Source organism: Triticum aestivum, chromosome 7B, assembly GCF_018294505.1.
Source record: "Triticum aestivum cultivar Chinese Spring chromosome 7B, IWGSC CS RefSeq v2.1, whole genome shotgun sequence".
In the NCBI taxonomy this organism is placed as follows: Eukaryota; Viridiplantae; Streptophyta; class Magnoliopsida; order Poales; family Poaceae; genus Triticum; species Triticum aestivum.
In genome coordinates, this window is record NC_057813.1 from 175,971,789 (window position 1) to 175,987,547 (window position 15,759).

Genomic DNA, 15,759 nt, shown 5'->3' on the forward strand with positions numbered 1-15,759 from the left:
CCAAACCGCGAGAGCCGCCGAGATCGATCCTGCACGCTCATCACCGTCTCTGATTTGAACCAATCCGCGGCAAAACCACGAGATCGGCGATGCAGATCCGCCTTGAATAGGGACAACACCACGCCATGCCGTCGCGGGAAGCCCGAGCTTCACCCGCCGCTACCTTCCAGGGCCGCTGCCGACGATTTGTGCAAGATATCCAACGGCGCTGAGCGCGTTCGGGCTGAAACTCCAAAAAAAACTGACGTTCATGACTTATCTATTTCCTACGTACGTACTGTATCTCTTTACTGCACGATAAGAGCACATACGTACATATTTTCTTCACTGCACTATAAGAGCTGCGTCCAGTAAGCCACATAGTTCCATAACTTCGAATGTACCCAAGTGGTCGAACGCAAGCGCCCTCATATGGACAGGGCAACAAGGGCAACACGACCCAACCAGTAGTATACTACGCAAAAGAGCCCCAAACCCCACCAACACTAGTGATTCTTCCCGCGTCACAGGAGAGGCAAACTACCACCAAAATCCAGACAGTTTCGAGACGATCATCTTCAGCCGACTACCTTAGTTTTGCGGGACCAGTGGAGACTATCTGCAGAGGCTACACCGTTTGCTGAACAACTTGCATTTCCTCCGGCTCCTAGCCGAGGTGTTCTTCTGTTCTTCTTCTTCCAGCATGCCAGAAGCCTTGCGCTCTACTGCCAGCTCTTCCACGGGCCTTCTGCGACCTTTATGCTTGTCTTCAAGCCTAGGGCTCCTACAAGTCCAAGGTGTATCGGCATGGAAGAGCTTCCTGCCACGTTTCGCCTTCGCTCTCCGCGGCTTGGCGACACAGGCTTCAAAAGTCAGAGCCTTCGGAGAGGGGGGATCAGGACCTGCAGCAAGAAAATTGTAGCTCTGTGATGGTGTTGCTGTTAATTCAGAAATATGTATTGTTGCAATGTTTTCTCGATGTCGATTATCTGCATCATAAACGTATTATTGAACTGAGAGAGGAATGAAGAAGAATATACCGGGGAATGTCACAGCTGTTGCAGTGTGAGGACAAGTTTGTGATACAGTAGCTTCCTGTGGATTACCAGACTCCTTTTCAGTAACAACGGCTGTTGGAGTGTGAGGACAAGTCTGTGATACAGCAGCTTCCTCTGGATTGCCAGACTCCTTTTCAGTAACGGAGGAGGATGCGGTAGCTTCCTCTGCATTTCCAGATTCGGTAGCCTCTTCCCTTCCTTCACCATCTGCGACAAACACGGTCTGATCATCATGCAATGTAGCTTGGTGCTGAGCTGAGTTGCTCTGTGTGGAAGCTTCCTGATATTCTTCGACATTCTCCTCGCCACTGCTCAATTCAATAATCTCTGCATCATCACTCAGTTCTATCCAATCGACCAGCGCCATTGTGTAGCCTGAAAGAGTAAGATGGCGTGAGGGATGATCAAGAAATGAACTTGAAGGGAAACTCCTCCATCCACCAGAGACCAGACAACCCTTTCTGTGAGAGGGAAAAGAATGGGATCACAACAAGGGGAAACAGTGAGAAGCAAACAGGGCTTATCTGTCTACTCTTAGGGAAACTAAGATAATTCCACTTCTGGTGTATGCTTCCTAGTACAATTTAAATACTTCCTTTGTTCACAAATATAAGATGTTTTGGATATGTCAATATGGACTACATACGGACTGAAATGAGTGAACAAACACACTAAACGTGTCCATATACATCTGATTCAGAAAAAAAAAGTTTATAACATCTTATATTTGTGAGTAGTATTTAGCACGGTAAGAATATATATGATCAGTAGTAAGTAGTTAAAGAACGTGAAGTTTCTTTTCATTATGGAGTGTACCAACAATCAAAATTTGCGCACAGATGGAGAATTACACAATGCCAGCGGTTAGAGCAACTCCAACGGGCCGACCCAAATGGACGGCGCTTTTGTCCTCTTTTTGTCCGTTTGGGTCGGCCGCCCGTCCATCGTCCGCCCTCTTTTAGATTTGGGTCGGCAGCGCGCCCAACGCGCCGACCCATTTCATGACCGCACGCGCTTTAGATAATGCCAGCGGCCATGCCAGCGTGCGGGAAAGGTTCGCGCGCGGGGGGAATTCGGCCTAGTGCGCGCTGGCTTTGGCGCTCCGAAGCGTGGGAAATGTTCGGTCGGCGCTCGTTATAAAGATGGCGCTCCCTCCACACTCAGTCCGCCACCGCCGCCCACTCGTCTCACCCCCTCTCACTAGCCTCGCTGCCTGTGCGCCACCATGTCGATGCGCATCCTCGACGCTTCGGATTTTCGCGGAGTCCGCGAGCGCCCCTCCGTCGCCTTCTCCGCCGAGATCTTGTTTGGCGATAAACGGCTCATCCTCGGCACCTTCGACACCGCTGAGCAGGCGGCCCGCGCGTACGACGCGACGGCGTGGCGCCTCCGGCGGCCGAGACGGGAGATGAATTTTCCCGACGTGTCGAGCCAGCGGGCGCAGGATCTGGCGCCTCTCCCGTGGCTTTTCACCGACGAGGATCGCCGCATCCACCGGAGGCGGATGCGTCGCCTCGCCCTCGCCGAGATGGACGTGCAAGCCTTGGTGCTGTGGCGCGAACGCTTCCCTCAGGACATCGTCGACGAACGTCAGTTCTATGAGCAAAGGAGGACGGAGAGGAAGGCCAGAAGGACGGAGCGAGCCGCCTATCGGGAGGGCAAGCGTGCGCGGAAGCTGACCGCTCAAATGAGACTGAGGCTGCGAGAAACATCGGGGTGGGACTTCGCGGACGAGCATGCTGCTGACACCTATATTCAGACGTCGGAGGAGGACATTACCGAGTCAGAGTCGGAAAGCGACGAGTAGTTGCTCTTTTCTTTTATCTGTGTACGCAAGAACTATCCATGTATCCTTTTTCATCGGAAAAAATGGCCGGCGGCGTCGGCCACGAAGCCCGTGGTGGAGGTTGTGCACGCGCGGGGAGGAGAGAGGTCGCGCGCGCGCGTCCGTCTTGTGTCCGCGCCGATGCAAATCCGGCTCAAAAATAGGCCGGGAATGGGTCGGCAGGCAGACGAAGGAGGACGTGCGTTTGTTTGGGTCGGCGCGTTGGACCATCTTTTCTGTGCGCGCCGACCCAAACGGACGCGGGCGGACGAAATGGGTCGCCCCATTGGAGCTGCTCTTATCGATGCTTAAACAATGAACATGGCTTCAGCACCTTGCTGTAAACTAAATCTGCACGTGGTCCTTTCCGGTGGAAGAGTAGGACACCTGAGCAAATCTTTAGAGAAAAGGCCTACGAAACTGAAATGGATTTGCTAATTCTCAGAATTAACAAAGTCTCATCAAACTCCTACACTAGTACTCTACTCCTTACAATCTAGAGTCCAAAAGGATCGATTTCGCGATCTTATACCGGCAAGTATTGAGAGATGCTTCTCGCAAAGAAAAAAGGTGTTTAGATATGCGGAATGTGGACACTAAACAAGAGCGGGAAAAGAAAAATGCTCGAAATAAATCTGCTAAGGCTGGGACCATCCGGTGAATCCCCACCCAGCTTCGAGAAGAAAACCCCCGACCCACCCACCCACCCAGGCGACGTATCCGGAGGCACCGACGCGGACCCCATCTGCTACTTGAAGCGAAACCGCTAGAGCAAGAAGAAACGACGCACGCAGCCGCCGTGTCGTTCGGAAAACACCAGCAATGGCGGATTCAACCAGAGATTGCAGCGGAAGCAAAAATGGCGGCAGGGGAGACAAGAACAGTTCAACGCGCGGCGGCCTCGGCAGACGTCGCGAAATGCGCAGTGCGGAATCAATGAGCGTTTGGGTAGATCGAATACCTGATGGAGCACGGTGATTTCGGCACCACCACCCTGAAGTTGGGTGGGAACTAGTAGTAGTAGTACAGGGAAGAGAGAAAGCTTGGGCGAGGTGAAAGAGGCAGCGGAGCAGAGGGGGGAGAGGGTTTTCAGGGGCTTTGGGCGTTCACGGCAAGTCAAAAATAATGATGGCACTCGTATGCTAAACTTTTTACCGCCGCGTGTTGTGCACTTGCGGTCAGCTACGTACCCTGTTTGCCGCGTGCTGAGTGTGACCGCACAGGGCACCCGCAGGGTAGACTCCTCTTCTTGTGTTAAGGATTAATTTAATCCTGATATTCAATGCTTAAGTTGGTCGTAGTTATCGACATTGTAATTGCCTTTGTAACGAGTGTATAAATATCCGGTCTTCAATCAATGAGGAACACTGTTCGATCATTTGCTTTTCATTCTTTTTCACGTTATCAGCACGCCTCCACCAATAGCACGCGCACATTAGGGCATCTCCAGCCGTTGCCCCCCAGGACGCATAAAAATCGCCCTATGGGGGCGAGCCGGCGAGACACTCGGTGCTGGGGGCGGTTTTTCGCCCAGTCGCCGCCCCCAGCTCGCCCCCAGGCGCCGAAATTGACCCACTTTGCAGCCCAATTTCGGCGAATAAACGGCCCATATGGGCGAGAATAGGCCCATATTCGGCGTGGTTTCGCCCTGTCCCGGCGTTCAATTATCAACATAATTATTCCTTATCACATATTTCATCACAGAAAAATCAAATACTTGAACAAAAATAGTTCAATACAAATTATATAGTTCAACAAATAAAAACTCGTATTTCATCACGCGGCGTCCCCCTTGAGCCTCCATAGGTGCTCAATCAGATCTTTCTGCAGTTGATGATGCACCTGTGGGTCTCGGATCTCTTGACGCATACTGAGATAGACAGTCCAAGTTGCCGGTAGCTGGTGATCAACTTCGGCTAGAGGACCCTGCCTGTAGTATGGTTCAGTGTCAAACACTGGGTCTTCTTGCTCGCTCTCGATGATCATGTTGTGCAAGATGACACAGGAAGTCATGATCTCCCACATTTGATCTTTCGACCAGGTCTGAGCGGGGTACCGAACAACAGCGAATCGAGATTGGAGCACACCAAATGCCCGCTCGACATCCTTCCTGCAAGCCTCCTGAACCTTCGCAAACCAGGCGTTCTTGCCTCCTGGCACAGGGTTTGAGATCGTCTTCACAAATGTCGACCATCTCGGATAGATGCCGTCAGCTAGATAGTACCCCTTGTTGTATTGGTGCCCATTGATCTCGAAGTTCACCAGAGGAGAATGGCCCTCAACGAGCTTGGCAAAACCAGGAGAGCACTGCAACACGTTGATGTCATTGTGAGTTCCTGGCATACCAAAGAAGGAGTGCAAAATGCAGAGGTCCTGTGTGGCTACCGCCTCAAGCACCACACTGCAACCGCCTTTGGCGCCTTTGTACATCCCCTGCCAACCAAATGGGCAGTTCTTTCATTTCCAATGCATGCAGTCGATGCTTCCAAGCATCCCAGGAAATCCTCTTGCTGCATTCTGGGCTAGGATCCGAGCAGTGTCTTCCGCATTGGGTGCTCTCAAGTATTGTGGCCCAAACACTGCCACCACTGCCCGACAGAACTTGTAGAAACACTCTATGCTGGTGGACTCGGCCATGCGCCCATAGTCGTCGAGTGAATCACTGGGAGCTCCATATGCAAGCATCCTCATCGCTGTCGTGCACTTCTAGATGGAGGTGAATCCAAGAGCGCCAGTGCAATCCATCTTGCACTTGAAGTAGTTGTCGAACTCCCGGATGGAATTCACAATCCTGAGGAAGAGCTTTCGGCTCATCCGATAACGGCGCCGAAATGTTCTCTCGCCATGAAGTGGAGCATCGGCGAAGTAGTCGGAGTAGAGCATGCAGTAGCCTTGCAGACGATGCCGGTTCTTTGCTTTCACCCGCCCCGGCGCAGAGCCACCTCGACGCGGCTTTTCACTGCTCGCCAGCAGCTGGGCGAGGGCGGCGAGCACCATCAGATGCTCTTCTTCCTGGACGTCGGCCGCGGCTTCCTCCTCCAGCAGCGCGGCGAGCTCTTCCTCCTCATCGGAGTCCATCGCCGAGTCAGTCAAAACGCCGAACACCTTGCGCTCGTGGGCGTGTACCCGCCGTTAAACCGCGCCTCCGCGGCCGGAAACGGCGGCCGGCAGCGCCTAGTGCTGCGGGGAGGGGCTGTCGCGGCGAAGCGCTGCTATTTTCCGGCGGGGAATGGCTATCTAGTGGAGTAGGCCGGCGACTGTCGCCGGGATACAGCTAGTGGTGGCCGGGGGCGCGGGGGGTGCGAGGCGAGTCGGGCGAAGAAAAACTTGACTTTTTCCCTATCGGTGTGGGCCAGGCGCGCTTTTCACTAGCGCCGGAGCCCCCAATGGCTCCCCAGCGCGCCGGGTTCGGCCTGTGACCGCCGGGTGGAAAAAAGGCCCGAACCGGCGATTTTCGGCGTCCTGGGGCGCGACTGGGCCGTTTTTTCGGTGCCGGCGCGAAAAAATCGCCTGGGGAGGCCTTCTTGGGGGCGCGGCTGGAGATGCCCTTAGAAGGAGAAAAATGAAAGAATGAGAGACCGGCGTTCGATGGATTTTTTGTTCAAAAGGACCACCTGTCCAATAGAATTGTCAAAAGGGACTATGTGTGGATCAAATTGGCAAAAAAGACCCCTCCCTTTCAAGCAGTGGCGGCAGGCGTGACAGCCGACACGTGGCTCCTGCAGCCACGCTCGGAGGCGGCGGGCCCTGCCGCCACGCACTGAGGCGTCCGCCAACCCATAACGTATTTTAGGGCGAACCTCGAGTCGGGACGGAACAGGGCAGGGCAGGTGGGCCATGCCGCCACGATACGAGGCGGCTAATTGCACTACTGTCGCGCGCACGCCGACAGCATCTATAGCATGCACGGCGAGGAGGTGGCCCATGCCGCCACACGGGCTGGCGGCAGCCCTGCAGCTGCTGCTTGCCAGCCGAGTGCAGCGCTGTGGCAGACGGCACTGATTTCGACGCGCGAGAATCCGCATCCGACAGCAATGTTGTGGTAAACAACGCTGATTTATACGCGCGACAATCCGATGTTCTGCGGTTTTGCTTCAGCGGATGCAACGACACTGCGGGAATCACTCACTCAGCGCTGGCTTTTGCTTCAGAGGACGCGACGGCACTGCAGGAATTCACTCACTCGCTGCGGGAATACGAGGCTGAGGTAGGTGAGTTTTAACCTGTTGTACCGACACTACATGGATCCTCTTTCTTTTATATGCTATGATTCTGCTCCGTGCGCAAGCACACTCTCTCTGCCCCTCGTTCATCTACTCTCTAAGTCTCTAAGAAGACACACAAAGAAATGCTCACTAGTCACTTTTCACTCGTGATTTAGGGCGATTTAGTGTTGGATTTTGAAGATGCCGAAGTTGAAGAAAGTGTTAGATCTATCCATTTTTTCATGGTTTTGTTCCCATGCACGATATTTTTACTCTTTTTATTAGTTCATAACTATGTGTTCTCTGTTGTGTTAGGCATTATTTCATCACCTTTTGAGTCATTTAGAGCTTCAGGAGTAGGATTTGCCTAGCGAAGTGAACTACGAAGTTGAAGAAGGCATGAGCTTTGCAATACATAGATTTTTTTGTGCATGCATGGTAGTACTTAGTTAGTCTTTTAGCTCGTCATTAGCTATGCGATAGTGGTTAGAAGTAAGAAATAATTTCAAACGACATACATTGCATTTATACTATTTTTTTAGAAGAGTAAGTTGAAGATGTTGTATCAATGTTAGCTTCATCCATTAGTATTAATTCGTAATTAGTACTTCTTTTGAACGTTTAGGTTCCGTTAGAGCCGGAATTTGGACAACAAATATTTGACGGTATTGTAGATCAACATTAGGCTTTTGAAATGCATAAATCTAGTTTAACATGCAAGAAGATCTCAATATGCTAATGTCAGGACCCCGATCCTAAGTCATATCGATCTAGCATGTAACACATCATATCACTTTTCGGCCTCACACACGGAATCCACACGGGTGCCACCTTACCTGGCCCGGGACCGTTTGCGCCTTTTGGCTCACGTATATGATAGTGTTGCTAGCATCCATATGACAGAGAACCTGGGCTGACATGACTAGTCGTAAACCTAAGGTGGTACAAATTTACAGGGACATGCATACATGACCCAGCAATGCACGTGTCGGTCAGCGGCGAGTGAATTTGGGCTGTAGCAAGCTAACGGTACTCCGGTAAGCACCGCGTGACATTTCCCCGAAGGGACAGACACAGGAGCAAAGAAGGACACATGCCGATCATACCATGTGTTCCGGAGCAGTAGCAAGCTACCATGGCTCAGTGGAAGCACTAGGATACATTTCCCCATAAGAGAGGCTACCAAGAATAAACAACTAGGTTGTCGGATCCCACACATAGCAATACATGTTACACGTACGCATAACATGCAAGTATGTGATGTACAACATGGCATCAAAACATAAGTCAACAACTCGTATAGATAAAGGCCCAAAAGAGCCATTATAGCATTGATTACTAGAAGTGAGTCTCATGACCCTTCATACAGAGCATATGAGCCAAGCGGAAGCTAAACATGTCTGAGCACAGACATCTGAAAAGAGAGAAGGCTAGAAAGCCTATCTATCTACAAAACCCTCCAAAGGAACTAGACCTCTATCTGTGATCCCCCAAGCTAACCGTCAAAGCCAACACAAAACTACTAGTGAGAAAGAAGTCTCTGTGCAAAAACATAAATTAAGAAAATGTGGGTACAAATGTACCCAAGAAGACTTACATCAGAACTAGCTACATATGCATGAATATCAACAAAGGGGTGGTGGAGTTTAACTGCAGTAAGCCAGCTTTGACTCGGTGGCTATCATGAACTACGATTGCTAGTAACTTCTTTGATGTGGCGCACATGAGTCCACATATTCACCATATCAATACACCACTATGGATCCGCTCCCGTCTCCCTACGAGAAGGCCATCCATAGCACTCATGCTTATCTTGCGTATTTAGAGCATCCACTTCTAGTTATCTATGAACAATGTAAGCATTCCAAGTAGTCCATATCCGTGGACGCGACTATTCGAATAGATCATGTTAACCCTGCAGGGGTGTACTTCTTCACACACGCTCTCGCCACTTACCACCATGTACACGTCATGTATCTTGGCAACATTCAAGTGGAAGCCTGGCAAGGGTGTCAGACACGACCTGACTAACCACACAAGTCTTTAGTCCAGGTTTATCGCCTATTCGGGTTCCATCCGCAAGGAAGTCCGGCCGTGGTTTCCACTACAACCCCAAACGATGTGTGCAGGGTTCCCAAGCCCACCAAACGGGCGATTCTTGGTACACCGTGCCATGGTGCCTAGTCTATCCCAAGCCCACATGTACCGGGTGCCACTTGGTAGACCACTAACACAACCTATAAACACCAGAAACTAGTTGCAACTCCTAGACAGAGATCGAGGCAATTAATAAATCAAGAGGGGCACTTAAGCATTCCAATGCGTGATAGTAAATGTCTTGGATCACAAACACGGAACTCATTTCTTGAGGATTGTTTCAATGAAACACACACCATGTACTCCTACATGGCGTCTCACCGCTACCTTTACCAAATTGTGTTCACACACTTAGCTCTCAACAGAAGGACATGTTCAACACCATTCCAATCCATCCCGGATGAATCAGACCTGACACAACTCTAAGCAATAGCAGTAAAAACAAGCATGAATGAGTAGGCACATCATGGCTCAAACAACTCCTACTCATGCTAGTGGGTTTCAACTATTTACTGTGGCAAAGACAGGTCATGCAGAGGAAAGGGGTTCAACTACCACAACATGTAACAGTTGAATCGTTATTGTCCTAATGTAGTAAAAAAGAGCAAGAGCGAGAGAGTGGGATTGTATCAGAATGCTAAAAAGGGGTTTGCTTGCCTGGAACTTCTGAAGATAGTATAGCTCTTCGTCGGTGTCAACGATCACAATGTCGGAACAACGTCCACCGAGAGGGAACAACACCGGCAAACAGAGAAGGAATACAATTAGTGTAATGCAACAATATGATGCATGATCATGACATGGCAACATGTTGTGATTTGAGATAATGCAACTAAAACTAGAAGGGTTTGAGCATATTTGAGCCAAAGGTTCAAATTCAAACCCAAGCTATGAATTTCCAAACTGCATTTAGTTATTTTGATTGAAACAGCAAGGCTAAATTGCTTAGTCATGCATGAAACTAGTACCAATGGATAGATTGTATTTTTCTGATAAATTTTCATATATAAATTATTTCATTTGGAGTTACGGTTGATTTTCTATGAATTTTAGAAGCTTTGACTAATTACTGGAATTTTCTGGATTAATAAAAACGCCAAAAAACATTTACTACGTCAGCATGACAACAACACTGCGTCAGCAGGTCAACTGGGTTGACCTAGGTCAAACCTGACCTGTGGGGTCCACACATCAGTTACACAGGGACTAATCACGGTCAAACCCGACGCTGATTGGGTTTGACCCTGCATTTGGGCCCACTGTCGGTGGCTGTGAGGTGGCTAAATAGGGGGGTGGGGGTTAGTCCTAATGACCGTGCCACGTCGGCTATCACCGGAGTTCATCCGGCGGCGACCAAATTCGCAGCAGCAACTCGCTGCACCTACCCTAGATGCGTCGGATGGATGTGCAGAGACCACCAGGACGAATCCCGGGCTCGGCCGCATCCAGGGAAGGTGACGGAATGACGCGGGGTGGTCGGAGCTCGCTAGAACGGGGCTCGCGGTGGCGCTGGAGTTCGGGTGATTGCGGGGTTGGCGCTACGGTGCACGGGAGGGCGAGTGAGTGTGTGCGTTAGGCACCTAAGGGCTTCCTGAGCACGGTGACGCGCTCCATTTGTTAGCTTGCACGGTTGTGATCACGGCTACGCCATGGCCGGCAGCGAGAAGCTCTCGACCGCGGTGGGAATGGAGTTAGGGGAGGAGCGCGAGCACGAGAGAAGAGGGGAAAGGAAGAGGGGCTCACGGCGAGTGCAGAGGGCGTCGAAACGGGCTCGAGGAAGGGTTGGAACAGGCGGGGCAGCGAAGTCAATCTTGTCGTCGGGAGGTTGAAGACAAGCTCGGTGAGGATGTTCGGGGGCTTCCGATAGGGCGTGGAGTGAGGGGGTTGAGGACGAAGTGGCGAAGCTTCTAGGCGCGCCGGCGAGGCGAGGCAGTGGCGTTGGCCGCGGTGGCGGCGAGCGGTGGTGATGGCTACGCTCGGCGTGTGTGAGGGAGAGAGGCAGAGGAGGGGGAGGCGCACGAGAGTGGTAAAAAAGGGACTGGGGTGGCGTGTGGTGTCGTCCAGACGCGTCCAGGCCGTCAAGGAGGCAAGCGAGCAGGGTGGAGGTTGTGCGCGTCGGGCACGCGCCCTCGCCTACTGGCGCGAGGTGGAAGATGACGAGGGAGCCCCTGGTGGGCTGGGCCAATGGTGCCAGGCCAGGTGGGCTACACAGTGTCTAGGCCGCAGGTGGGCCTTCTCTCTTTCTTTTCCTATTCCTGTTTTGTTTTCTATTTTTGTTCTGTTTGTTTTGATTTAGTTCCAACACTAAATCATTTTAGTTACTTCTGGAAATTTTTGTGGGTGTAGGATGAACTAATCCAAAGCCCCACATTATTTCTCAGAATTATTGGAGTTATAAATATATTTATAGGAATTTATAACCCCAATTCAAATATTTAGGAGTTAACTCAAAGTCCACAAATGCCATGAAAAAATGTGTAATATTTATGGAGGAGCTTTTTATCACTTCCCATAAATCATGAACATTTTTAAGGGCACTTTGGAATCATTGACAATTATTTTAGGTTGATACTGTTTGAATTAAATTGGTGCTAGGGTTTGGTCATCCATATATGAAGTTTAAATAAAATTTAAACATGATGCAACATGCCTACCTAACCCAAGTGCATTACTGAGCTAGGGTTGTGACAGGTAATTAAGAAAAAAGATTGTTCATTGCATGTGGCATGTTTATTAATAAGTTTATAGTTAGGAAACCGTAGGTCTACTTTGTTATGTGGCAATAATCTAAATTTTCTATGTTAAGATTACATGCTAATGTACTTAATGATGCAATTCATCTTAGTAGGAAACAAGAGGAGATGACGTGACTGAAGAAATTGTGTTTCGATCTTCGCTGTCCCTTTTGAGGTGATGACCACGTACATGCAAGTGATATTTTCATACTTTTGATGGCAGAAAGAAAAATCAATCTGTAATATTTATGTTCATGTGATAATAGGTTGACTCCGTTCATATATTACTGGTGACGGATATTTATTCGAACTATCGTTACGCTTAATTGCATTCGCAACGACATCCATATTGAAGCTGAGGTATAAATGACGCCGCAATTTTGTGAATATTTTTTTATATTGATGTACTGCTGTGAATGATGTGCATGCCGCTGCGAATATTATTATTTATAAATAAATGATTATTATGGTATGATATGGAAATTTTATTAAAACTGGAAGATATTAAATGTTTTACTCATATGATATTAAAATGTTATTATCGTACTATTATATTTAAAGTCTAAGCAAATGATTCTAAAAACAAACCTAATATTTGTAACGAAAATAAGGTTATTCTTTTAGTCGTATGATATGTAAATGTTGTCATCGTATTATTACTAAATGTTTAAAGTCTAACCGACTGATACTAAAAAATCAATTATTTCAAACAGAAATATTGTTATTAAATTATTTGTATTGGATGATATGAAAATGTTTTTAGAATCGGGTAATATAAAATTCCATCGTATTATTATAATTTGAGTTTTAATCAACTGATAACAAAATATTCAGTTACTAATTATTTGAAATGTAAATATGGATGTTGGTTAGGTACTATGGAAAATTTATTAGGGTATTATGGAGACAACTTACACGACGGTCCTTCTGGGGTGGATGTGTCCTTGTGCGGGTCAACTACAGTTGTAGTGAGAGACATGGTCAATGTAGGTTACGCAGCAGTCAGAAGGTGCATCCGAGCGGTGTTTGGCCCAGGGATGCAGGAAAAAAAAATGACAATGGAGGCCTTCGTTGTTGATGGAGGAAATGATGGGACAATTGCTCGTTGGGGTTTGCGTCCTGTCACACAGGTGATAAGTCGTGGGGGTCATATATGAGGTTTACAAGCAATCCCAGTAACTCAATGTTTGGACAGCCAATGGTGTATGTGGAGTTCATTTTTGTCACTGATGTTGCCGGATGCAGTAGCGGGGGTGGTGAGGTCAAGTTGGCCATCACATCAGCCCCTAGCGCCGGCCCATCGGAACCGACAGGCGACCAGCCAGTGTATGACACAAGATATTGGTCTGCGACCGTTGACATGAGCGAAAACGTGGAGGGATTGTCGGCGGCACTAGATGATGACGATGATGGTCATTCTTCTACATCTTTGGACTCAAGCAAAGAAGTTGTTCCTCCTCAGAGGGCGGTTGCGGCAGCACTGCAACTTGGGCTTTTGCAGGATATGAGCATCACTAATGAATTTCACTCTGTTTCTGGCCTACAAGTGGGAAGCCTGGAGTTTGGGCAGGTTTTCCCAGACAAGAAGTCTGCTTACCAGGAAATAGATAGCTATGCAATCGCCCTCCACCGCCAGCATAGATTGAAGCAGTTTGATAAAAAAGAGTTTAAGGTCATATGTATCCATTCCACGAATGGTTGTCGCGGAAGAGTTCTCGCTAGACTAAAGCCTGGGGTATGTCATCCATGGCATATCACAAAAATAGTGGATCACGGGTGTGAGCAGTCTGGGACTCTTTCAGATCATTGCAATGTTACTACAAGATATGTGGCACAGAGGATGGAAATGATTGTGCAGGAAAGTCTCAACATTAGTATTAGGGCTTTGCAGAAAACTACAACAGATCAGATTGGCTTCCCAGCCAGCTACAGCAAGGCTAGGCATGCGAAGGAAAAGGATATTCCAAAACTTGTATGGAACCTATGGAGAGGCCTATTCTTATGCCCCCAATGCTAACATGGGGACTCAAGTTTGGTGGAAAGAACGTCCAAACCTAATGAACCCGACTAAGAAAATCCTAGACCTCTTATTCTGGGCATTCGCCAGACTATACAAGCCTTCAGGCACTGTCGCCCGGTGTCGGTGTCAAAACCGGCGGATCTCGAGTAGGGGGTCCCGGACTGTGCGTCTAGGCGGATGGTAACAGGAGACGAGGGACACGATGTTTTACCCAGGTTCGGGCCCTCTCGATGGAGGTAAAACCCTACGTCCTGCTTGATTAATATTGATGATATGGGTAGTACAAGAGTGGATCTACCACGAGATCAAGGAGGCTAAACCCGAAAGCTAGCCTATGGTATGATTGTATGTTGTGTATGTTGTCCTACGGACTAAAGCCCTCCGGTTTATATAGACACCGAAGGAGGCTAGGGTTACACAGAGTCGGTTACAATGGTAGGAGATCTACATATCTGTATCGCCAAGCTTGCCTTCCACGCCAAGGAAAGTCCCGTCCGGACACGGGACGGAGTCTTCAATCTTGTATCTTTGTAGTCTTGGAGTCCGGCGGACGATGATAATCCGGCTGTCCAGACACCCCCTAATCCAGGACTCCCTCAGTAGCCCCCGAACCAGGCTTCAATGACGATAAGTCCAGCGCGTATATAGTCTTCGGCGTTGCAAGGCGGGTTCTCCGTTCAAGTTCCATGTACCTGCCGAACAGTGTCTGGCTTCATCATAAATACTGTGCTTCTTGGCTTCTACGCCCAATAATGGCCTTCTTCCACGCGTCGCACGAATGCGAAAAGCCAGGGTGTCTTTTATGTTTCACCCCCTAGTCGTGCGAGTCATCCGCCTACAAAAGAGGCTAAAATCCAGATCCAAACCACACCATCTTCCTTTCGCGAATAATCATCGGAGCGCCTTTGACCTAAAAATACATTCCATCATGGACCGCCGACGCGGCTCCTCTTCTCGCGCTCCCAGCCCACCGCCAGGAGATTGGAGGAGGTGCTCTGTTCCACACAACGAGCTAGTGAAGCTCCAAGCAGGGGGATATCTCCCTCCGGCCTTCATGGTCCCGGTTCGAGCCGGGCTGGCCACCTACCAAGGTGGGAAGCAAGCGGAGGCTACCCCAAGTCCCAACAAAGGGGAGCGGGTATGCTTCGTCCCCTATCTGATAAGGGGACTCGGATTTCCAATACATCCATTTCTCCGCGGGCTCCTGGAGTTCTACGGACTCCAGCTCCATCACCTTACGCCCGCCTCTGTCCTGCATATCACGGGCTACGTAGCTCTTTGCGAGCTATTCCTGGGCATCGAGCCCCATTTTGCACTGTGGAGGAGGCTGTTCTGCCTCGTACCCCGTTCTCACGAGGGATCTATATATCAAGTGGGCGGCGCCAAAATTTGGCGCATTGCCGGGACCGGATACCTATCCGGTACCCCGAAGAAGGCGTGCGAAGACTGGCCTTCAGAGCGGTTTTACATAGAAGACACTCCGCTGCCGGACCCAGTCCGGATTGGCCTCCCGGAGTTCAATGCTGCTCCTTTGAAGAAACGCCTTAGCTGGCGCCCGCGGAGCCCCCCGATTGGAGGAAGACAAGAGCGTCCATTACCTGATGGGCCGAATAAGATTACTGGCCCATTCCGGGTTGACCATGATTGGAGTCATGGCAACATGCATCATGCGGGGGGTACAGCCATTGCAATACAGAGGCCACCCCATGTGGGATTTCAACGGGGAAGACGATGCCACCCGTCATGGCCGCAAAGGGCCGGATTCGACCGAGGGTCTGGTGCAGATCCTGTCCGGCCTGTACAAGGGGGAGAAGGAGGACCTCCTTCAAACGAACCCCTT

At 49.6% G+C, this 15,759-nt stretch overlaps 1 protein-coding gene across 1 annotated transcript; it reads right to left on the bottom strand.

The window, feature by feature from the left end:
• Positions 1-257: 257 nt before the first annotated feature.
• On the bottom strand, positions 258-3,960 carry LOC123162161 (uncharacterized). Its single transcript, XM_044579952.1, has 3 exons — positions 3,824-3,960; positions 1,020-1,412; positions 258-881 (listed from the first exon to the last, which is right to left on the bottom strand). The coding sequence occupies exons 2-3, from the start codon at positions 1,402-1,404 to the stop codon at positions 595-597; spliced, it is 672 nt and encodes a 223-aa protein (XP_044435887.1). The 5' UTR covers positions 1,405-1,412; positions 3,824-3,960; the 3' UTR covers positions 258-594.
• Positions 3,961-15,759: the final 11,799 nt, after the last annotated feature.

Coding starts and splice junctions, on each gene's coding strand:
- LOC123162161 (XM_044579952.1), bottom strand. CDS start 1,404: ATGGCGCTGGTCGATTGGATAGAACTGAGTGATGATGCAGAGATTATT. Junction 882..1,019: donor AACAGCTGTGACATTCCCCG/GTATATTCTTCT, acceptor TTCTTGCTGCAG/GTCCTGATCCCCCCTCTCCG.